The 23,899-nt window shown below is 30.7% G+C and overlaps 2 protein-coding genes and 1 long non-coding RNA gene across 4 annotated transcripts in view; all 3 read left to right on the top strand.

Annotated features, from left to right (window-relative positions):
• Positions 1 to 4,469: 4,469 nt before the first annotated feature.
• Positions 4,470 to 23,899, top strand: part of LOC123210658 (phosphatidylinositol-glycan biosynthesis class F protein) — a 33,745-nt gene continuing 14,315 nt past the window's right edge. Inside the window, exons 1-8 of one of the 2 annotated variants that reach the window (XM_044629131.1) lie at positions 4,470 to 4,686; positions 4,774 to 4,839; positions 5,172 to 5,214; positions 6,058 to 6,112; positions 6,742 to 6,790; positions 7,011 to 7,078; positions 7,501 to 7,609; positions 8,222 to 8,664. In XM_044629131.1, the coding sequence (XP_044485066.1) occupies positions 4,504 to 4,686; positions 4,774 to 4,839; positions 5,172 to 5,214; positions 6,058 to 6,112; positions 6,742 to 6,790; positions 7,011 to 7,078; positions 7,501 to 7,609; positions 8,222 to 8,335 (687 nt within the window). In that variant the 5' untranslated portion in view covers positions 4,470 to 4,503 and the 3' untranslated portion in view covers positions 8,336 to 8,664. Of the gene's footprint in view, positions 4,687 to 4,773; positions 4,840 to 5,171; positions 5,215 to 6,057; positions 6,113 to 6,741; positions 6,791 to 7,010; positions 7,079 to 7,500; positions 7,610 to 8,221; positions 8,665 to 23,899 lie in introns of those variants that run through there. The other variant, XM_044629132.1, reaches the window with a different exon arrangement.
• Positions 8,777 to 10,188, top strand: LOC123210660. The gene is made up of 3 exons (XR_006501283.1): positions 8,777 to 8,886; positions 9,237 to 9,286; positions 10,053 to 10,188. It is a non-coding gene; the product is annotated as an uncharacterized LOC123210660 (long non-coding RNA).
• Positions 13,442 to 16,715, top strand: LOC123210653 (probable disease resistance protein At5g63020). The gene is made up of 2 exons (XM_044629124.1): positions 13,442 to 16,384; positions 16,561 to 16,715. The coding sequence occupies exons 1-2, from the start codon at positions 13,575 to 13,577 to the stop codon at positions 16,565 to 16,567; spliced, it is 2,817 nt and encodes a 938-aa protein (XP_044485059.1). The 5' UTR covers positions 13,442 to 13,574; the 3' UTR covers positions 16,568 to 16,715.

Below are 23,899 nucleotides of genomic sequence, written 5' to 3'. Positions count from 1 at the left end.
TGTCATTCTAAGTCTTGATATGATTCCCCAAAAATTAAAAATATATGAAGCATGAGATTTAATTGTGATGTGTTGATTAAGGAATGGGCACTGCCGCACTTGCGATCTATTAGTGGTAGAGTAGTACAAATATTTTAGGTTATCTTTGAAAATGTACTACAAAATTCAATTAAACTTTTGAAAAACATGTGCATTTGTCCACATTATGTCTTCACATGTTGTAACGTAGTATATCATAATAAGCATAATATATAAAAGTTCATTTTATGGTGAGCTTTAAAGATGATCAAAATTTGTCTTTATAACAAGTAATCAACTTGTCCACCTTCCTTAGATTAAAAATATTTTGCTTTTAGATCCAATTATTTTTATATTTCATCTATGAATGCACAAAAGTAAGGGTTTCTCTTTGAATTTAAATTTTGTTATTGTCTCTGTTAAATTTATTTTCAATTGATCTCAATTATTAAATGATCTTTATGTTTATTTTTTTTCATAATAAGAAGATGTAAATTAGAATATGAAAACTTAAATAGTATTTTTTGTGGAATGTTTCTTTCTTTTGGTAACAGAGAACTTATCCAAGTTAGACTGTCATATTGAGATTGAACCAACCATACTGAACAAAATAAATTCTGAATCCAATAATCAACTTCACAGTTACTGAATAAGATAAGCTTAAAACATTTTTTAGATTACTTTATTTCTGATGGTGGTGGTATGCTGGAAATCATAATGTTTTCCCTAGTAAAGGTGGTTAAATTATATCAAGTTCATAAAATACAAATAAAATTTAGATTTGCAAATATAATGAATATATATAAAAATAAAAAAGCAAACAAGTAATGATGACTTACATATTCAAGTTTATTATCTTTTTCTCCTTTAAACTTGAGCTTAATCTTGAAACTTAAAATTTGTTTATAGTTCAATGCAATTAGTTGAGTTGAATTCAAAAATATGTTATTATTTGGTAATTTAATTAGTGTACTCAACTTCTATATGGTAATGATTATTGGAAGAAATGAAGATGAGAAAGAGTATAGATCTTGCAAATTCTTCTTGTTGATAAAGCACAAAGTTGCAAAAACGAATAACAAATTAAAAAGAATCATATGGCTCAACAACATAGCATAATACGTGGCATTTTGTTTGGTCTATCTCTTAATATTTGGTCAAGATGCAAATAATTCATTAGGTGATTCTCAGATGCCACCTCTCTAGTAAATGGGAGAGTCTAGGTTTCTTCATAGTAATAATCATAGTTAGGTGATAAAGACTAGCATGAAGTCTAAATAAGATAGCATGAACAATGTTATGTGTGCACTTAGAATATAATAACATGATGATATAATATCTGAATATCTAATTTGGTTAAAAAAAAAAAATGAATACAAGGATACAGTAACAAGCTCATGTATTCTTCTTGTAACTCACCAATCGGCAGATTCATGTTCAGACTGTAAAAGTCAGAAGTATAAAATTTTACCATTCTTCTTTGTCCTATGCAATTAGGTGACATCGAGATGACTACTCAATATAGCAATGTCAAATCATTCTGTTCATATATAAAATCTGTGTCATTGATTTAGATTTGAATAGCTTCTCTATGTCCATCTTCCATTGTTTTCCCATTTGAGATAGTGTTATGTTAGACACCACTTACAACAGAGGATGTTAGAAGATGCAACTCTAGTATCTAGAAACCTTGTTAGTTAATTTTGCCATCTTCAAGAATATTGATGGGATCTTGAATGCTGACACTGAAATTTCCCCTTTATATATGATTGGAAAGTGAATTGAATTGGAGTTTGTGTCATTAATCACAATCATTTTTTTCTTCATCATTTTCATTGTTATTTCTATCACCTTCTTATATTCTTCAAGACACCTAACCATCTGAAATTTATGCAAGCAAAGCAATGGATGATAAATGGAAGTTGCAGAATTCTGTGTTTGTTATCATTTTGTTTACTTAATACATTCGCTCGTATTGCAATATTTAACTGCATATCTCGTAATATAGAATATGGAAGTGATTTTCATGGCACACCTTAATCCACTTATCCTATTAGATATTAAAAGATGAATTTTCCTCTCGTGTTGTACAATGAATGATTCCCGAAGTCATTTTAGCCTAAGTGGAAGCTGCACTATGTCATATATTAAAGAAATTCAGCATCAATATATCAAGTATGAACTAATTGAGTTAAACTATTCAGCAAGGTAAGAAGCAAATATTAAAGAAATTAGGTTGCCAACTGTTGTATTTATATATCAAGTATGAACTAACTCGGTTGAACTTTTCTACAAAAATTAAAAAACCAACTTGTCCGGGTTAGGAAAAGGCTTCAATATAAAAGTTTTCCACAGTAATCATTATCAATTTCATGCAAAATTTTCAGCAGAAACAGTCAAGCTAGTTAGTTATTTCTGATATTTTCGTGATTAACAAGTATTATATTATCATATAATATTGATTTTCTTATATATTTTGATCGATAATCACCATTAGTCACTGGAAAATTTGTTACAGTATATTGTATATATATACAATATACTGCAAGTCAGGAGCTTTAATTAAGCGAAAAAATTCAAGTCAGGAGCTTATACTGATTAAAAAGACAAAACTAAGTGCTTGATCACAAGTGTTTTTCGAGCCGTTCAAGTTCAACTTGATGTTGTTTTTCACTGTGTAGGAGCGACAAGTTAAAGTTTAATAAAGTCAATTGAAAAAATTGGACTCGATGGTTGAAGAGTGTACAAAGTCTGCTTCTTATGGGATTATTCAATTCATATATGCTGCCGTAAGACTGACAGCAATGCTATGCAATAGCAATACAAGACCGTAGCCACTACGTAGCAATTGCGAGAGCTGGCTTTTGAATTTGTCCGTAACAAGATTGATTAAATTTGAGCAATATTATAGGTGCAGTTTTTTTTTTTTTAAATATAATTTGAATATATAGATAATATATTATTATATGATTGAGTTTATTTAATTATTAATTTAAAATTATTTAATTATATAATGACATATTATCTATATATATAAATTATGTATAAAAAAAAACCATCTATAGTTTTATTTTTATGAAATAATGCTAGTTTAATTTGCTTATATGCTTAGCTCGTTGATAATTTTTATCAAATATAATTAAAAGATGCCAAAGGATTAACTAACCCTAGCTCATTATTTATACAACTTCTTGCAACTAGCAAAAACTATAGTTCGTATCTCAATTTATTGAACGTGAAACGTAGAAGATGAAGACACCATTGTTAATCCCTATATTTCTTGTTTCACTCATCGTTTTACTTGGAATGATCCCCACTTCTTCTATAAACGAAGCAACAGCTTTTCAAGGTAATTAATACATACATACATACATACATTGATCTATGATGGACTCGATCTATCACCTGCTTTTTTGTTGTTGTAGTTGAGAGATTAAGCAGTAAGTTTGTGAAGCAGGATTATAATGCGAAGCCTGCTAAATCACCGCCTCCACCGCCAAGTTCACCACCTCCAATCACTCCCTCATCCAAAATAGCTCCTACCAATATATATACAGTGTCAGCTATTGATGAAGTTCAAGAACCTATTGGCTTGGATAGTAGTTGATTAATAGTAATTCACTTGAGTAAAATGCATAATCTATATATTTTCAATAAAATTATTTATATAAATTTGAACACAAATAATGATTTATTATCTATGATTAAGTGATTTTTAAATTAAAATAAAATAATATCTAATCATATAATAACATATCATCATTTGTATTCATTGTTTATGCACATATTATTATTATTATTACATATTTATCATGATTTGGTTATATTTCTATAATATTATTTTGTAGCATTATTCTTTTGTTACTTATTAATTTTTTTGGCATGATAAGGAAATCTGTTATTGAAATATGACAAGATCGGTCATATGTTAGAGCTTGGACTGTTGGACATAGATTTGCTTTCCCTCTTCATACAAAGAAAAAAAAGTAAGCCCACCTTACCCAATATTAACAAATCAACCCCAACCCAACACCACTCGGCATCAGTCATCACTAAAATTAACACTCAACTTCTAGGGGTGAATTTAGGGTTTAGCTTTTATATTTTCATTCATTTGTCCGGTCAATTACTATTTCCCACTTAACATGGGGTGAAACCACAACTTCTCATCCATTGAATTTTTTATATAAAATTTTGCAATTTATCTGATAATTTATCAAAGTTGGAGAATTATAAATATAAGGTACACGGTAGGAAATTAACTAAATTCGAGCAATAATTTAAAAGAACAAGTAAAGATTATAAAACCTTACATTGTGCCAAAAGTTTAGTTTTTAATCCAAATTGTACAAGCCCACTAATATAAGTAGGCCCGTGTACCATACAATAGGCCCAAATGATTGACAAAGTCAGGGACATACTGAGCCCAACTTAACCCACCATATAAACCTTGTAACTCACTGTGAAACCGCAGAAAATTCAACAATGGTGAAACCTTCGTCTGCTGAAACTCCTCCTACTTCTTCATTCCATCCAGTGTTCCTTCTTCAAACACTTTTAGTCCACTTGATTTGTGGCGTAAGTTTGGGCATCGGATTATGGATGGCTCACGACGTCTATTACATCAGTCTCGTCTCTAATCCTTCGTCCACTCTCCGTTTGATCTGGGTACTCAACACTTTTTTTCTTTAACTTTTTGTCAACGAATTTGTAATCTTGGTTACTCATTAATTTCGTTTCCACACTGTAATTTAGGTTATCGAGAGCCCAATTGTTATACTTCTTTACAGCTATGTCCGGAAAAATCCCAACAAATCCTCGGTAATGCGCATTATTTTTGTTAATTCTTTTCTTTGCTCGTTTTTGGGATTTTTTTTTTTTTATGTGTGAAATGCTGCAGTTCAAATTTTGTTTTTGTGCACTGGCTAATGTGCAGGGGAGAGGACAACAGAATGAAAATTAAATTTATTTTATGGGTGCATATGATGTGGCAATAAAAGAGCAATATTGTTTATGCTTATACACACACACATATATATATTTCCTTTCTAGCATTAAAACTGTTTACAAAACATTTTATACTCGTAAAACATTTTATTTTATGTCGGTTTTTCAAGTGATTCTTATTCTTTTTGACTTGATGTTTGTGACAGTATTTCAAAGCTGTGGTGCGAGGCCTACTGGGACTCCCTGTTGGTTAGTCTGATATTCCTGTTTCTCCTTTTTATATTCTCTTTTTCATTTGTCTTACTTTTCAAAATACTTCTTCTCTAGTTTATTTAGCGTAGTTACTATTTTAGGATTTTGTGTTTGTACATATAGTTGTATGTTTTCTTCCATTTAGTTTAAAGATAAAGCAGAACATATGCTGCAACTTACAATGAGTCTGTTGTTCATTCTGCTTTATATTTGAACGAAACAAAATATTTTTTTCAATCCTAATATTAAATTTTATTTTCTTGGTATTTAATCATGTGTGTATGTTTCTAAATAATGTTGGATTAGTCTGTTTTACAGGCTAAATAAGACAATTTTCTGGTGCATTTAATTGTGGCTTGACAAAGATTCATAGTCTTTGTAGGTTCAATACAATTCTATTGGAAATGTTTTTTCTGTATGCTTTGCGTTTGTTAGATTCAATAATTTTGCTCTTGTAGTTAATTAATGAAGTCTTTCCTGCTTAAAAGCAAATTTTTGGCGTGTCTTTTTTTTCAGTCAATTTGAAGATGGAAGGCTATGATTACAAATGAGTTCTTAAATAAAAGTTTTCGTGTTACATTGAATGATCACTACATGTCATGTGTTTAGCTTTAGATTTTACTGTAACAGTCTTGTGTCAGCCTTTAGAGAAATGTAGCTTGGTTTAGGCTAGCATTACCTTGTAAAGATGGTTGTTAAACGAGAAGGATCATATATGTTTTGTTTAACACCTCATGTATGTCTTTGTTTTTCAGCCCATTTTATTTTTAGGCAAGGGTTTGTGTTCCCTGTGTTTTTTCTGCAAAACATAGAAAAACTAATACATCTTCTACTTTGTAGGGGCTCTTGTAAATGCTTTAGGAGCTATTGCTTTGGGTGCACCTGTGGGCATTCAGTATGTGAAATAATGGTAGATAAAAATTTGTGCCATTTACTATTATTATGGAAACAGAAGTCACAGTTGAGGTCTGAACAAAATGGGTTCACTTATAGTTCCATAAGCAAAATCTTTATTCATTGTCAGGTACACAAATCCCCTACATTTTCTACAAGTGGTTTTCTTGTTTCCTTTCAAACTTTCTGGCTTTTGTTTTTTCTTCCCAAAAGGAAAGTAAAAATCTAATTTAATGGATAAAGTTGGGTGGGGAATTTATGCAGAAAATTGTTCTGATTGTCCAAATCTCAACTGTGACTTAGTTTTCAAAATTGTGGGGACAAAATGTTTCAAGATAAATATGGACTTACATTTATTTAACTGTAAATAATTTGTAGATGCAATTGTATATTGGTTCAAATCAAATCAAGTCATTTTACAAATTTTGCATTGATCATGACTCTTTGTTATTGGATACAGTACTGTGACTTAGTTGTCAACATTGTGGAGACAAAATGTTTCAAGATAAATATGGACTTAAATTTATTTAACTGTAAATAATTTCTGGATGCAATTGTATATTGGTTCAAATCAAATTAAGTCATTTTAAAAAATTTGCATTGATCATGCCTCGTTCTTATTGGATACAGGTATTTGTCAAATACTGTTCATTGGTCTCTAATGATGTCACTCTTCACTGTAAGTACAGAACTTCTTTCAGCTTTTCCTGCTGTACTCTAACTAAGAAATTGTAGTTGAAAGTCTGTTGAATTAAACCTCATTCTTGTATATAATTTTGCACCCACATTGCAGTTATAAAATGTCACAATGTTATGCCATGTGAAAGAAGTTTTCGTTTATTATTATTATTTGTATTATTGTTGCCATATCACTGAATTTTCATCTGGTGCACTGGCAGTTTGTGCCTGCTGCTTCGGTATATGGCTCGTCTTGGGAAGATTGGCGACGTATATTTGCACATACAAAGTAAGCCTTCTCACTTTTTTGGTGGTTTTTGTTTCTGTTATTGACAATGTATATAACTGCACATTAATAATTAGTTTTAGTATAGGAGGTCATGATGTGTTTGTACCAAATCTTGGGTTGATAATTGAGCTTCCTCAACTTTGTTCATGGAGTCTGCATGTTGCCCTCTACCAGTAATAGGGGTTTGTTTCCATAGATGCCCATTAAATGATAAGAAGTATACATTGACAGAAACAGGGTTTGTTTTTGTTTTAGCATTTTATCTGTTTTTTCTCTTCATGCTTTATTAAAGAAGGAACTATAAAGTATGCTTTCTTAACTTAAGGAAGCTCAATAAAGATTGTACTGATGAAATCAGTCAACTGAAATTGTGCTACAATTTTTACATTCTGATGTGAAATTTGAATTGATTTGCTCTTTAGGCCAAATGGATTTGTAGACTATATGATTTGTTTACCAGCCCATGGAGCTGTTTTTGGAGCTTGGTTTGGTGCTTGGCCGATGCCTCTTGATTGGGAGAGGCCCTGGCAGGTAATTTTTTTCCCTGTTTATGTATATGATGTGCTGAAACTGAAAGCAGTCTGTAAGTTTCTTATCTTATTTCTATATAACTTCTTGTGAAACCAATATGCTATGTAAACTTATGCCTTCTCATTTATTGAGGACCATGGAACATTAACTATCTAACTTTCACTTTAACGGTTCCAATTTTAAATCTGAATTGTGTTTTCTCTCTGAGCTGTTGGGCACAATTTGCTTGAAATTTTGATAAAGAAGTTCAAGTTCAAATTTATGGTACTTTAAATAGATGTGTGTAGTTTAGAGCACAATTTGAATCCCCATGCAGTAATTCTTGGTTGACCGTTCAGATGTACTTTATTATTCATTTGTGGCATATGACATTTCATTGTTTATCTGGCTGTGCTTATTTTGTATTGTGTATGATATAAGGATAATTTTTTCAGAAATTATACTTATATTGTGTCTAGGTGTATGATATATTGTATTATTTTAACTTCTGTGGAGTATTGACTCAACTTGGTTGATTTAAAAACTGGTTTGTGGTTCCTTTCTTGGATGAATGTGTTGTTTAAGCTGCTTGCTTTCCATTTAGGCCTGAATGGTGGCATTTTCAATTCACAGGAATGGCCGATTTGTGTGAGTTATGGAGCCATGACAGGGTATGTGATTGGAATGGTGGCATCTATCAGTTTTGTAATCATCCATGGAAGACAACAGCATCAAAAAGGGGACTAGCTTTCAAGTGATTATCAATTACTAGTTGAGTGAAGAATGAATTTTTGGAATTTTCTCATAAATAGAGCTGCTTTTGTTTTCACTCAATGTATGATTTTTTTCAGTGGCAAGGGCTTGTCCTTGGGCACATTATTGTTGGAGCATATAGTCAAAATCCAATGGAAAGATAACAATAGGAAATTCTATTTATTCTGGTTTGTGCTAAGCTAGTTGAGCTTTCGTTTATATGAAATAGTACATGTATTCTTAACAAACAATTGAAAATTGAGAAATTGAGCTAAAGTTTAGATTCCTTTCAAAATCGAAGAAAGTTTAGAATTTTAGTAAGCATTCCTTTCTTTTCTTGACTGCGAAGCATGCTCCCTTTGATACTATTCTTCAATATCTATTAATTCTTGATTGTATTCTTGTTTATGTTTACAAACACCGATTTGATTCTGCAATAACTTCCTTTCACTTCCTCCCAACAGTTGACTTTCTTGCCATCAATCTCTATAATTTTCACTCATACAGATATTTGAAGATTGAAGCTGCATATTCGACTGCTTGAGGTGCGATGTTTTTTTTTAACTTCCCGAATTTTATACATGAATCAGATGATAAGAAATGTTTCTATGTACGTATATTTACGTGACAGATTAATGTTATATATTTAGTTGAAATCCAAATAATCTTACCTATTATATCATGCTATAATTATGTGCTCTCTTGTTTTAATAAATTCTTTAATTCACAACAAAAACATATTACGAGCCCCAGCTTATATGAAAATACCAATAATATTTACCCAATCTTAATAACCGAAAGTAAAATACAGAAATTAGAAAAAAAAAAAAAAAAAAGAGTTTCTTCTGGATTTCAACAAGAATTGTTCTTACTTGTATTTCTTCTTGCTCTGAAGTTTGGTGCGGCTATCTTTCATATTATTTGAAGATCAAATCAAAACTTGAGGTACGACATATTTTTATTTTTGTAAAAGAATTAATTTTCATATTATACGTGGACTATCATTTTCTCTGGGAGCTAAGGTTAATTAGATATGACAGTGTGATTAACATCATACATAAACTTTTTTTTTTCTTTTCACTTTATCATTAACTCTTGATGAAAATTTCTCTGCAATTGTAATTAATATATAAAAAATCTATAATAAATTAATTTAGACAAATTTAGTTGAGGTAAACAAGTTTGAATAATCTACTACAAATAATAATTGGAATCAAATTCAAAACTTGTATTGATCCCAATGCAAAATCTTCCCTACAACCCTTCTGTGACTTTATCCGCTCCTGGTCGAGTTACTGGATGCAAAGGTAACATTTCTTATAGAATAAAAATTTCATTTTATTTTACTTTAATCACCAACATATACCAAGTGTTTCTTCATTTCGTAGCCTCATAATATAATTGATTCACTTTGCTTTGAATAGCTTTTACCATACGCAATAGTAACATGATTCTTTTTATGCTATTTTAGAATTTGTGAATATATATTAATTTTTTTTTTATATGGAGTAAATCTTGTTATTTCCTTTATTCTCTGGCGAATTAATTGTGATAGCTTCATTATTATGTCCATTTTATGTGACCCATTGATGTTGCCATGTTTACCTCCTTTTATATTCTATATAATAAATGCCTTAAATCTTACTTATATTTAGTATTTTCATTTTCATTTTATTTTGTTTGTAATGTAAGAGTATATATCTTTGGGCAGAGCATGAGTGGAAGGCTACATGTGGAAGTATGAATTTATTATCTCCAATAATGGCATCAAGAATTTGGTGTGCGTTAAGTTAATCATGTAAGTATTTGAATCTTTCTGTAATTGTTGCTTGTGATTTAATAAATAATAAAATTATATGTACATACTTTTGAAGATATAGATTGATATATAAATGATGTGTTATTATCTGATTGGATGATTTTAAATTAAAAATATATTAATACACAATCACATACACAATCAATTGGGCTCGAGTTCGGCTCGGCTCGGTTTTCGTTATCAAAACGATATCGTTTTTAATATATATTAATCAAAACGATGTTGTTTTGTATAAAAAATTTTAAAAAAATATATACCGAGCTAGCTCGAGCTCAATCGAGTTGAGCCAAGCCCAGCTCGTTTCGGGCTCGACCGAGCCGAGCTCGAGCTCAAGCCGAGCTTGGCTCGGCTCGAATCCAGCCCTAACTGTAAGTGCATGATTTCTTTCAGTTTTCCCTGCTGTACTCTAATAAGAAATTGTAATTGACAGTCTGTTGAATTAAACCTCATGTCTTGTATATAATGGCGAAGCATATTTGCACATACGAAGTAAGCCTCCTCACTTTTGCGGTCCCTTTTTCTTTTTTTTTTGTGTACCAAATCTTGGGTTCATAATTGAGCTTCCTCAATTTTGTTCATGGAGTCTGCATGTTGCCCTCTGCCAGTATTGGGGCTTGTTTTCATTTATCCCATTAAAGATAAGAAGTACACGTTGACAGAAACAGGGTTTGTTTTTGTTTTAGCGTTATATCTGTTATTTCTCTTCATGCTTTGGGGCTTGTTTCATTTATGCCCATCAAAAAGGGGACTAGCTCTCAAGTAATTATCAATTACCAGCCAAGTGAAGAATGAATTTTTGGAGTTTTCCCAGAAATAGAGCTGCTTTTGTTTTCACTCATTTATGAGTTGTTTTAGTAGCTAGAGCTTGCCCTTGGGAACGTTATTGTTGGAACTTGTAGTTAAAATCCAGTGGAAAGACACAAATAGGAAAATCTATTCATTCTCATTTGTGCTAAGCGAGTTGAGCTTTCATTTATATGAAGTGGTACATGTATTCTTAACAGACAATTGAAAATTGAGAATTTGAGCTAAAGTTTAGATTCCTTTCAAAATCAAACAAGTTTAGAATTTTAATTAGCATTGCTTTCTTTTCTTGACTGCGAAGCATGCTCTCTTTGATACCTTTCTTCAATATTTATTCGTGTTTGTATTCTTATTTCTATTCACAAAAACACAGATTTCATTCTGCCATAACTTGTCTTTCACTTCCTCCCAACAATTAACTTTCCTTCCATCTATCTCCATAATTTTAATTCACACAAATATTTGAAGATTGAAGTTGCATATTCGACTGCTTGAGGCGCATTTTTTTTTTCTTTCTTAATTTCATACATCAATCAGAAGGTTAGAAATGCTTCTATGTACATATATTTATGTGATAGAATAATGTTATATATTTAGTTGAAATCCAAATAAAAATACCTACTAATATTACTTATTATATCATTCTATAATTATGTGCTCTCTTGTTTTAATAAATTCTTCAGTTTACGACAAAATCATATTAAAATGCCAATGATATTTACTCAATCTTGATAACCGAAACTAAAATCCAGAAATCACAAAAAAAAAAACATAAGAGTTTTTTCTCGATTTCAACAAGAATTATTCTAACTTATATTTCTTCTTGTTTTGAAGTTTGGTGCTGCTATCTTTCATAATATTTGAAGATCAAATCGAAGCTTGAGGTACGACATATAAAAGGATTTCATTTTTGATAATATATCCGTTGTAAACTGACGTGGACCAAAGTATGGTTATCATATTCTATCATAACTAAGGTTAATTAATGATGGCAGTGTGTTTAACATTGTGCATAATTTTTTTTTTTAACTTTATCATTAACCCTTGATTAAACTTTCTCCGCAATAGTAATTAATATATAAAAAAAATTATAATTAAATAATTTAGACAAATTTAGTAGAGGTGAGTGGGTTAAACATATTTTTATGTTATTAAACCTGACTCTAATTTAATCTGATTCTGATTGAGTTTGATTTTGATTTGTTGTTTATTATTTTTCTTATTTCATAAGATTAGGATTCTAGTTTAATTATTCTTATTTTCCTATTTAATAAGATTATGATACTAATTTAGTTATTTATTATTTTTCCTATTTTATAAGATTAGGTTTCCACTTTAGACTATATTATAATATTATATATTACATAATATTTTGTCAATACTATTAATTTGATTCATAACCCAATTCATAATTCTACAATGAGTTTGAATATCCTTTTGACAAAATAAGAATCGAAACTAGATTCAAAACTTATATGAATAGAAACATATCTAATCAATTTTAATTTTGGTTTTCGATACTTGACCCTGTTTATCGATATTTTGTTTGGTTTATAAGTAATAAAAAATTTTAGTAATTTTTTATTACCAATTGTGATGTGATAGGTAATATATGAGACAATCTGATTACTACCTCCACCTTAGGTATTAAAAGACTACCAAAATAATTTTGATTTTATTATAATTATATCATTATTTATTAATTAATATAACAAATAAAATAAAAAAAATTTAGAGCAATTATATTCAAGGGTGTTTAAGTAAAATAATATATTATTTTTTTTTATTATCTCTAATCAAACACAATAATTATTGATACATATTCATTTTTATCAAATTTTATCAAATATAGTAATAATTCATACCCAGTAATCTTTAATATAATTTATCTTCAAGATAATATTCTAATTTAATGATAAAACATTCTTTAAACCAAACGCCCTTAATGTAACCTTTTCTTCCTCCAAACTTTAAATCCACACACCTCATCTCTTATTAAAATAACTTTCATCACTATAACTGGAGCAAAATGATGGAACAAACTATCAAAAATCATGTTGACATCTCCTTTGAGGTTGTGACAACTTTTTAAACATAGATAGACTTGCAGTTTGGTGTTGGTTTGTTAGTCCTTCCATTAACAGTCAAATTGGTTGTTGATAGTTGTGGTTGTAAACAGAAATAAGAGTTCTAAGTTTATGAAAGGTCGAGTAATCAAGTTTAGGATTTGAAATTAGTCGTGATAAGAGGAAATCATCCATAATTGCAAGGTGTAAGGGTGAACTTGTGAAATTAGATTTTTTGCCTTTAATTATTGTTTTTTATATTATAATAAAACAACCTAGTATTGTTATATAAGTATATTAAAAAAAATAAAAAGGTATCCGGTCAGGTACATGATCGAGTGTCCTCAATACAATTTTAAACTTAATCATTGGGTCAATTTCATTTTTGAAAGAGGTGGAACCGCAACCAACCCTATTATAGTTAGTTTCGAGTATAATTTAGATTAAACCATCTAATGATTTTCCCATTTCTTTTGCTCGGCCCTAAAAGTTAGCAATATTTAGAATTATTGCATAATTTAATATTACAATTAAAACAAAAATAATGAGGCTGACATACCTATTTTCTACAGGGACCGAGAACATGGATGCTATTATAGGGACAATCACTCAAATTCTGCAGCTTGCAGGGCCTCAGTTATGCAGATATGTTCAATATTATAGGAAGCTTAATGAGAATATGAAAATTCTCAAAAGAAGATTGACAGATTTAAATAGTCAAAAAGAAGATATTGAGCTAAGGTTGAAAGCAGAGTGTCATATGGAGAAATTACCTAGAGCTGAAGTCAATCATTGGTTGAAAATTACACAAATGATAAATGATGAAGCAGAATATATTGAGAGACAAGTTAAAAAGGGAAAATTCTTGTCAAATGTACTTTCCGGGAAGGCTATTGTCGAAAAGATTGAAGAAGTGAAAGCACATTACCAGCGTGGTGCGTTTGAGAGCTTTGTAATTGATGCACCTCCGGCTCCTGGAGTGATACTACCAACAACACCATTAGTTGGTGAGATAACTGCAAAGAAAGCCATGAATGAGGTTTTGGAATTTTTGATGGGTCATGAGGTGATGAAGATAGGAGTTTGCGGGATGGGTGGAGTTGGTAAAACAACTATCATAACTCATATCAACAACAAACTCCTCACGGAGGTGGATATGTTTGAATATGTGATTTGGATCACTGTATTTCAGCCACTTGATCTTATGAAATTGCAAGATCAAATTGTTGCTGCGTTGAAAGAAAATCTTCCTAAAGATGAAGATAAAAGGATACGAGCTGGTAACTTGTTAAAAATATTGAACGGAAAGAAGATTGTGTTAATATTGGATGATGTGTGGGACGCATTTCAGCTTGAGGAAGTGGGAATTCCAGAACCTACAAAAGACAATGGATGCAAATTAGTGATAACAACTCGTTCACAATATGTATGTCGTTCCATGGGTTGCAAAATAGTCCAGGTGAGGACTCTCCCAGAGGACGAGGCATTAAAGTTATTTGTTGATAAAGCGGGATTAAATTTTTCAGAAGTTCCAATTTTATTGGACCTTGTGAAACCTGTGGTCGAACGATGTGATGGTTTACCCTTAGCAATCGTTGCAGTAGCCAGTTGTATGAGAGAAGAATATGATGCTTGTGAATGGAGGAATGCATTCAAAGAATTGTGTAAAAGCATGCAAAGTGTCAGAGGCATGGAAACAGATGTACCGAAAATATTACAATTCAGTTATGATCGTTTGAAGAGTAAAGAGGTGCAACATTGTTTCTTATATTGTGCGCTCTATCCTGAAGACTTTAAAATCCCAAAAGAGGAGCTGATACTTTATTGGACTGCGGAAGGACTATTAGATGACAAGGGTAGTATGCAAGAAACAAATGATGCGGGTTATTCTATATTGAATAGATTTGTAAACAATTGTTTGTTGGAGATTGCAGATAATGGAAGATGTGTAAAAATGCATGATCTTGTGAGAGACATGGCATTGCAGATTACAAACAACAATTATTTGTTCATGATAAAACCCGGAAAGAGATTGAGAGAATTACCAGGGGAGGAAGAATGGAAAGAGAATCTTGAGAAAGTTTCTTTAATGGAGAATCACATAACAGGAATTCCTTCACATATGTCCCCAAACTGTCAAGCTCTTTCCATTTTGTTGCTACAAGGAAACCCCTTACAAGTCATTCCTGAAGTGTTCTTTGTAAACATGCCTAGTTTGAAGATTCTCGATCTTTCTTACACAGAGATTGAAAACTTGCCAAATTCCATCTCCAACTTGAAGAATCTGAAAGCATTGTTGCTTAATCATTGCAAACAATTAACAAAGCTTCCTTCTTTAGAGAACCTTTTGGCACTTAAAAATTTGGACCTTGGGTTTACAAAGATACCTGGTATGCCGGAAGGCATTGAAAGGCTGACAAAGCTTATAAGTCTTGATCTTTATGTACCTGTACCAGTTGTGTTGCCAACTGTAATGCTTCATACACACCGTCGTCTCCAAAAATTGAGAATATATTATGGATCAATGAATTCTGAACCAGTATTAACATCAGAAGAGGCAATTATATTCAGTCGACTGGATACTTTTGAAGCGTTCTTTGTTTGTTTTTATGACTTCAACAGGTATGTACTATCCTTAGATGGTCAGACACCAGAAAGTTACCGTCTCGTGGTGGGATCTAAACTCGATTCTTTGGTAAAATATGATGCTTTCTTCCCAGTTGTAGAAGGCATTAATAAATTTGTAACGTTACATACAGTAGGTAAAGGAAAAGATCTGGTTGTGCTCCCAACAGACGTTCAGTGTCTAATGATGAGTCGGTGTGACGAAATAAGTGATATTAAGTATCCAATGCGAGGTAATTATCCCAATCTTAAATTTCTGTACTTGAGGTCTTGCCGAAATTTAAAGAAGTTGGTCTCACCAAAGTTGTTGTCGGCTCTACAAAACTTGGAAGTGATTGAAGTTAACGACTCTAATGAAATAGAGGAGATAATAGCATATGATGAAGATGAAAAGGAACAAGAAAGTAGTGGTAGCACCATATTCGTTCTTCCTAAATTGAGAGAAATGCGTCTGAAATCCCTTAAAAAGTTGAAGAGGATCTGTGGTGGTAATGGAGTACTGGTTTGTGAATCTCTCCAACAAATTGAGATATCATGGTGTGGAGAATTGGAGAGGTTCCCTATGTCTCTTCCCTTGCCTGCAATTAAACAAATTAGGGTAGAGATAGACTGGTGGGAATCATTGGAGTGGGACAATCCTAATGCAAAAGCTTCCCTACAACCCTTCTGTATCTTCATCCCCTTCTGGCGGGGTTTCTCTGTGAAGCGGGATACCTCTCTGAAGCGAAGGTAACATTTCTTATAGAATAAAATTTTCTTCTTGTTTTACTTTAATCACCAACATATACCAAGTGTTTAGCACCTTTTATATTCTATACAATAAATGCTTTAAATCTTACTTATATTCAGTATTTTCATTTTCATTTTATTTTGTTTGTAATGTAAGAGTATATATCTTTGTGCAGACAATAAGTGGAAGGCTACCATGTGGAAGTATGGATTTATTATCTTCCTCGTCCTGTAAATGATAATGGCATCAAGAATTTGGCGTGTGTTAAGTTAATCATGTAAATATTTGAATTTTTCTGTAATTGTTGTTTGTGATTTGATAAATAATAAAATTATGTGTACATACTTTTGGAAACATAAATTGATACATAGATAATGTGATATTATCTGATTGAGTGATTTTAAATTAAAAATATAGTAATACACAATTACTTATTAACATATCATTATTTATCTATTTATTTATATATTCAAAAAGTGTATATCCATTTCAGTTATTGTTGTTCGTGATTTGATAAGCTGAGACCACTAGGTGTATTGATTCATTTCACTGTTTAATTTGATAATCATGACATGCAATTCAATTGTTCAAGATTTCATCTGCTCTTAATGTTGGAAATATTTTATTCTGCCAATTTACTTTTGTAACATCCCTGGTCCAATAACCCGGCTCACTGTTAAGATATTGTCTATTTTGGACACACAGTCCATCATGAGTTTGCTTCTAGGCTTTGCAACCCAAAATGTGTTTTAACAATTAAGGAGATCACAGACTATTTAACCAATCAAATTTTCTCACCACTAACTAATGTGGGATACATGGACAGATCCAACATTTTTTTCGTGCTTTATCGATGTGGAATTCGCCTAAGGGTATCACAACTTCCTCACTGGGTTGGCGGTTGGGCTATGTCTTCTCAATCAGATTTCAAAACCAAGCCGAATACACTCAAGAATTGAAAAGAGATTACATTTTTCATTTAGGATTAATAAAAAAATTAATTACTTTTTAGTAAACTTTCACATACAACTTGAAATAATCGTGTAAGAATTTACATTTCTTATTTGACATGTAATATTCAAACAAATAAAGTTTTTCAAAAAGCATATTAATATATAAATATATATAAAATAAATTAATAATTTCTTATCATATGGAAAGTTGTAAAATTAATGTGATCATCATACTAATTTTTGTTCAAATAATTTGTGACATGAAATATAAAGCACAAATTAAAAAATCAAAAGTTCAAGGAGGCCAGATACTTTTTGACTTGAATTTTGATTAAATGATTTTTTTAGTTTGAATTTTTTTCACCTTGGAAAATCTTTTTTTTTTATTTTTTAATAAAAAATTATTTAGTTTTACTGTAAATTACTAATTTATCATTTTTAGTAAAATAATAAAATTACTTTAAATACTTAATATGAATGTCAATTACCAATTTATTTTTTTATTAAAATTATGCAAATATATTTAATTTTCATTAACAATCACAATCACAAAGAGAGAGCCAATGTGAGAGATAATACCGAATATGACAAAAACAATTGAATTTATTATAGGAAGAAAAAAGGTCATCATTGACAATGAATAAAAATTCACAAGAGTAACAATGCACAGTCACAATAATAAAGAAAAATCATTTCAACATTTCAATCATTGAATGATAACTCACACAAAGCGAGGGAGATATCGATTTGTGATGTCTTGTGATAACTCATGTCAATAGCATTCCAACCATCACTGGTAAAATATCCTATAAATATAATTCGCATTAACCAAATATGCATTAATGTGCATTATCATATCATTAAAAAGAAAAAGTGACTTTAAATCTCTTCAGTAGTTTTCATACAAAAAAATGTTCATAGAGGCAGTGCAGCAATGGTAAAATTTTGACTAATTTTTACTTGGACCTCAGTCTCATCCTTAATACTACTTTCATTAAAACGCACCGCTTCAATAAAATAATAGTTTGACTTGACCCGTCTCCTAGCAGCGCTGTACACTGCCAGGTCAGCGACATCGCTATAAATGAAGATTACATGGACCCCTGAGTGCACTCCTCAGAAACTCACAAACAGCTGTAAGCGCCAAAACACTCAACAGAAAAGAGAAAAATAAAAACATTGCTCTTCCCATGAGTTACTGGTAGACAGATTAAAGACCTTTGCCCTTCAATCTCATTCGTTCATTTCTTCATTGTTTTGTTTTCTTTGTTTCTAGTAAGGCTCTTCTTTTTCAATTCATTGTTTTGTATTCTTTTCTTTTCTTTTTTTTTTGAATTATCAATCTTTATAATTATACAGCTTTGAATCTTTCAACATTGACTTGTTTTTCTCACGTTCTTGTAAGTGCCAATATTCTGAACCCTTTGAATCGCTCTTGTTATCCAAGAAGAAGCAACATGACCAATGAAGTTTGACAATATAAGAGTCATCAGTTGTTAGAGTAGGCGAGCTAGTTAAAGTTTTTATGGTGAGCATAGTGACATCATACATTCTTTACGGGAGGGGAAGGGAGGGGTGTGCTGTCAGATTGCTGCAAGTTGTAAATGTTTATATAGATGTCAAATTTCTGTGCAGTTGCAAAAACAGGTGTTCTGAGGCTGGTTAAGTGCTGACTAGAGATTAGAAGACATTTTAGTGACAGGAAGTGGATCTTTGAAAAGAAAATTTGAAAAGAAGTTTCATTATGTAATTTAATGGTTGTAACAACGGTTCTTAAAACAGAAGGATCATAAATGCTTTGTTTAACATCTCATGCATGTCTATTTTTTCAGCCCATTTTATTTTTAGGCAAGGGATTCTGTTCCCTTTGTTTTTTCTGCATAACATAAAATAACTGATACATCTTCTACTTTGTAGGGGCTTTTGTAAATGCCTTAGGAGCTATTGCTTTGGGTGAACCTGTGAGCATTCTGTACGTGAAATAATGGTAGATAAAAATTTGTGCCTTTTACTATTATTATGGAAATAGAAGTCACAGTTGAGGTCTGAACAAAATGGGTTCGCTCATAGTTTCTTAAACAACACCTTTCTTCACTGTCAGGTACACAAATCCCCTACATTTTCTACAAGTAGTTTTCCTGTTTCCTTCTAAACTTTCTGACTTTTGTTATTTTCTCCCAAAAAGAAAGTAAAAATTTAATGTAATGGATAAAGTTCGGTGTGGAATTCATGTAAATAAATTGTTCTGATTGTCCAAATCTCAACTGTGACTTTGTTTACAAAATCATGGAGACAGAAAGTTTCAAGATAATTTTGGACTAACTTATTTAACTGTGAATAATTTGCAGATGCAATTATTTATTGGTTCTAATCCAATTAAGTCATTTTACAAAATTTGCATTGATCATGCCTCTTTCTTATTGACTATAGGTATATGTAAAATACCATTCATTGGTCACCGCTAATGTCACTCTTCACTGTAAGTGCATGACTTCTTTCAGTTTTCCCTGCTGTACTCTAAGAAATTGTAGTTGACAGTCTGTTGAATTAAACCTCATGTCTTCTATATAATGGCGAAGCATATTTGCACATACGAAATAAGCCTCCTCACATTTGTGGTCATTTTTTTTTTTTTTGTGTACCAAATCTTGGGTTCATAATTGAGCTTCCTCAATTTTGTTCATGGAGTCTGCATGTTGCCCTCTACCAGTATTGGGCCTTGTTTTCATTTATCCCATTAAAGATAAGAAGTACACATTGACAGAAACAGGGTTTGTTTTTGTTTTAGCGTTATATCTGTTTTTTCTCTTCATGCTTTGGGGCTCGATAGTGAAGAATGAATTTTTGGAATTTTCCCAGAAATAGAGCTGCTTTTGTTTTCACTCACTTATGATTTGTTTTAGTAGCTTGTCCTTGGGAACGTTATTGTTGGAACTTGTAGTTAAAATCCAATGGAAAGACACAAATAGGAAAATCTATTCATTCTCATTTGTTCTAAGCGAGTAGAGCTTTCATTTATATGACGTGGTACATGTATTCTTAACAAACAATTGAAAATTGAGAAATTGAGCTAAAGTTTATATTCCTTTCAAAATCAAACAAGTTTAGAATTTTAATTAGCATTCCTTTCTTTTCCTTGACTGCGAAGCATGCTCTCTTTGATACCTTTCTTCAATATTTATTCTTGTTTGTATTCTTATTTCTATTTACAAAAACACAGATTTCATTCTGCCATAACTTGTCTTTCACTTCCTCCCAACAATTAACTTTCCTTCCATCTATCTCCATAATTTCATTCACACAAATATTTGAAGATTGAAGTTGCATATTCGACTGCTTGAGGTGCAATTTTTTTTCTTTCTTAATTTCATACATCAGTCAGAAGGTCAGAAATGTTTCTATGTACATATATTTATGTGATAGAATAATGTTATATATTTAGTTGAAATCCAAATAAAAATACTTACTAATATTACTTGTTATATCATTCTATAATTATGTGCTCTCTTGTTTTAATAAATTCTTCAGTTTACAACAAAATCATATTAAAATACCAATGATATTTACTCAATCTTGATAACCGAAACTAAAATCCAGAAATCAGAAAAAAAACGTAAGAGTTTTTTCTCGATTTCAACAAGAATTATTCTAACTTATATTTCTTCTTGTTTTGAAGTTTGGTGCTGCTATCTTTCATAATATTTGAAGATCAAATCGAAGCTTGAGGTACGACATATAAAAGGATTTCATTTTCATAATATATCCGTTGTAAACTGACGTGGACCAAAATATTATTATCATATTCTATCATAACTAAGGTTAATTAATGATGGCAGTGCGTTTAACATTGTGCATAATTTTTGTTTTTTTTTTTACTTTATCATTAACTCTTGATTAAAATTTCTCTGCAATAGTAATTAATATATAAAAAATTTATAATTAAATAATTTAGACAAATTTAGTAGAGGTGAGTGGATTAAACATACTCCTATATGATTAGATCTGATCTAATTTAATTTAATTTTGATTTATTGTTTATTATTTTTTTTATTTCATAAAATTAGGATTCTAGTTTAATTATTATTATTTTCCTATTTTATAGAATTATGATTCTAATTTAGTTATTTATTATTTTTCTTTTTTTATAAGATTAGATTTCCACTTTAGACTATATTATAATATTATATATTACATAATATTTTGTCAATAATATTAATTTGATTCATAATCCAATTCATGATTCTACAATGAGTTTGAATATCCTTTTGACAAAATAAGAATCGAAACTAAATTCAAAACTTATATAAATAGAAACATATCTAATCAATTTCAATTTTGGTTCCCCGATACTTGACCTTATTTACCGATATTTTTCTTCTTTTTCTTTTCATCTTATTCCTCTTCAGTATCTCCTTCCTTTCCATGCCTATTAGTTCAAAGTGTGCCCAATTAATGAGACCACTGAATCCTCCCTATTTTTTCGCCCAACAAGTCAAATAATATCATTTTATATAAATTAAGAGCTAACTAAGCCTTAGGATGTTATGTAATAATTCTCTTCAAAAGACTATCCTATAGAGAGATATATTACTTCATAATACTCTTATATACTTTAGCATGAGTAAACATATATTTGCGAAAATAAAACAATTTTAAATAAATTAATATCATTAATAATGATCTATCTCCATAAAAATAAAAGAGTTTAAAAGATGTATTAAATATTAAAACTATCATTAGTTTGTGCGTGTGTAAATTATTAATATAAAGTAAATTTCATAATCTCAATAATCCTCTATGCATCACCTTAGCTGACTCAAAATAAACCTCTTCAAAAAACTATCCTCTAGAGAGATATATTACTTCTTAACATTCTTATGTATTTTAGCATGAGTAAACTTATATTTACGAAAATAAAACTACTTTAAATAAATTAATATCATTAATAATAATATATCTCCATACAAATAAAAGAGTTCAAAAGATTATCAAACATTAAAACAATCATTAGTTTGTGTTTGTGTATAGTACATAATTACTAAATTATTAGACATAACATAAAGTAAATCTCATAATCTCAATAATTCCTTTGCATCACCTCAACTGGCTTGTCTCTATGTAACTGTTAATCTCTTGTTAGATGCAAAACATAAAAGAAGTGAGTGAGTGAGTGATAATTACTTAGTAAGGTGAAGACTTGATACCTTACATTCCTTTTCTCTTCTTTATTTTCATCACTTTTCATCATACATTCTCTATCTTATAAACTCGTCATCTAAGGTACACCTATGGACCCAAGCTATGATGATTGGAAATGCAATGCATGACATATAACATTTTAGAAATTGGTACACTAATGAACTAATAAAACATGTAAAAATATGTTAGTTTATCTCATAAATGAATACTCGATATATTTTCATAGAGCATGAACTTGTACTCAAGCCCTTGTTAGACTTATCTTTTGGTTTGTTAACGTTTTCATCTCTTATATAACTTGCTCATGACTCATTCACTACTTTATTAAAAAACCTTTGGCATGTTTTGTTCTTGTATGTATTCATATCATCCCTTAAACTTGTAGTTTCTTGGAATAGGTGTTCTCCACCATAAGATGACCATTTCTATACTATGTTATAGAAACGATATTCAAAACTAGGGAATGAGTGTTTTATGTCTTTTTTAATATTAAACAAATGTTCTCAATTTTAGAGTAGATGTTCATTGCAACCTAGTTTATTAGTCAAGAACAGTCGCCCTTGTCCTTTATTCAAGCATTCCATCATGATTTTGTAAATCCTATCTTCGTATGGGACAACCGTTCCATCAAGTATGTACTGATAGAACAGTAAATCTATGCGTACCTATTTTGAGTACTCAAATGTATACTCACTTGATGTGTGTTATCATGTGATTTGATAATTTTAAATCCTTCCTCTAAACTTTAAATCCACTCGCCTCGTCTCTCATCAGAACAACTTTCATCACTATCATTGGAGCAAAATGATGGAATAAATTGTTGAAAATCATGTAAACGTCTCTTTTGAGTTTGCAACAGCTTTTTAAACATAGCTAGACTCGCTATTTGGTGTTGGTTTGTTAGTGTCCTTCCATTGACAGTCAAATTGGTTATCAATACTTGTGGTCGTTAATAGAAATCAGAGTTCTAAGTTTACAGGAAGGTCAAGTAATTGGGTATAGGATTTGGGATTAGTTGTGATACGAGGACATCATCTGCAATTGCAAGGTGTAAGGGTGAACTTGCGAAAATAGGCTTTTTGCCTTCAGTTATTGTTTTTTATATTATAACAAAACGACCTAGTTTTGCTACATAAGTTTATTTAAAAAAATAAAAGGGTACCCGATTGGGTACATGATCGAGTATCCTTAATACAATGTTAAACGTAATTTTTGGGTCAATTACATTTTGAAAGAGGTGGAATCGAAACCAACCCTATCGCAGTTGGTTTCGAGTAGAATTTAGAACGAAACATCTAACAATTTTCCCATTTCTTTTCCTCGACCCTAAAAATTAGTAATATTTAGAATTATTGCATATTT

The sequence above is a fragment of the Mangifera indica genome, chromosome 3 (assembly GCF_011075055.1).
Source record: "Mangifera indica cultivar Alphonso chromosome 3, CATAS_Mindica_2.1, whole genome shotgun sequence".
Lineage (NCBI taxonomy): Eukaryota > Viridiplantae > Streptophyta > Magnoliopsida > Sapindales > Anacardiaceae > Mangifera > Mangifera indica.
This window is presented reverse-complemented; position numbering and strand designations above follow the sequence as displayed.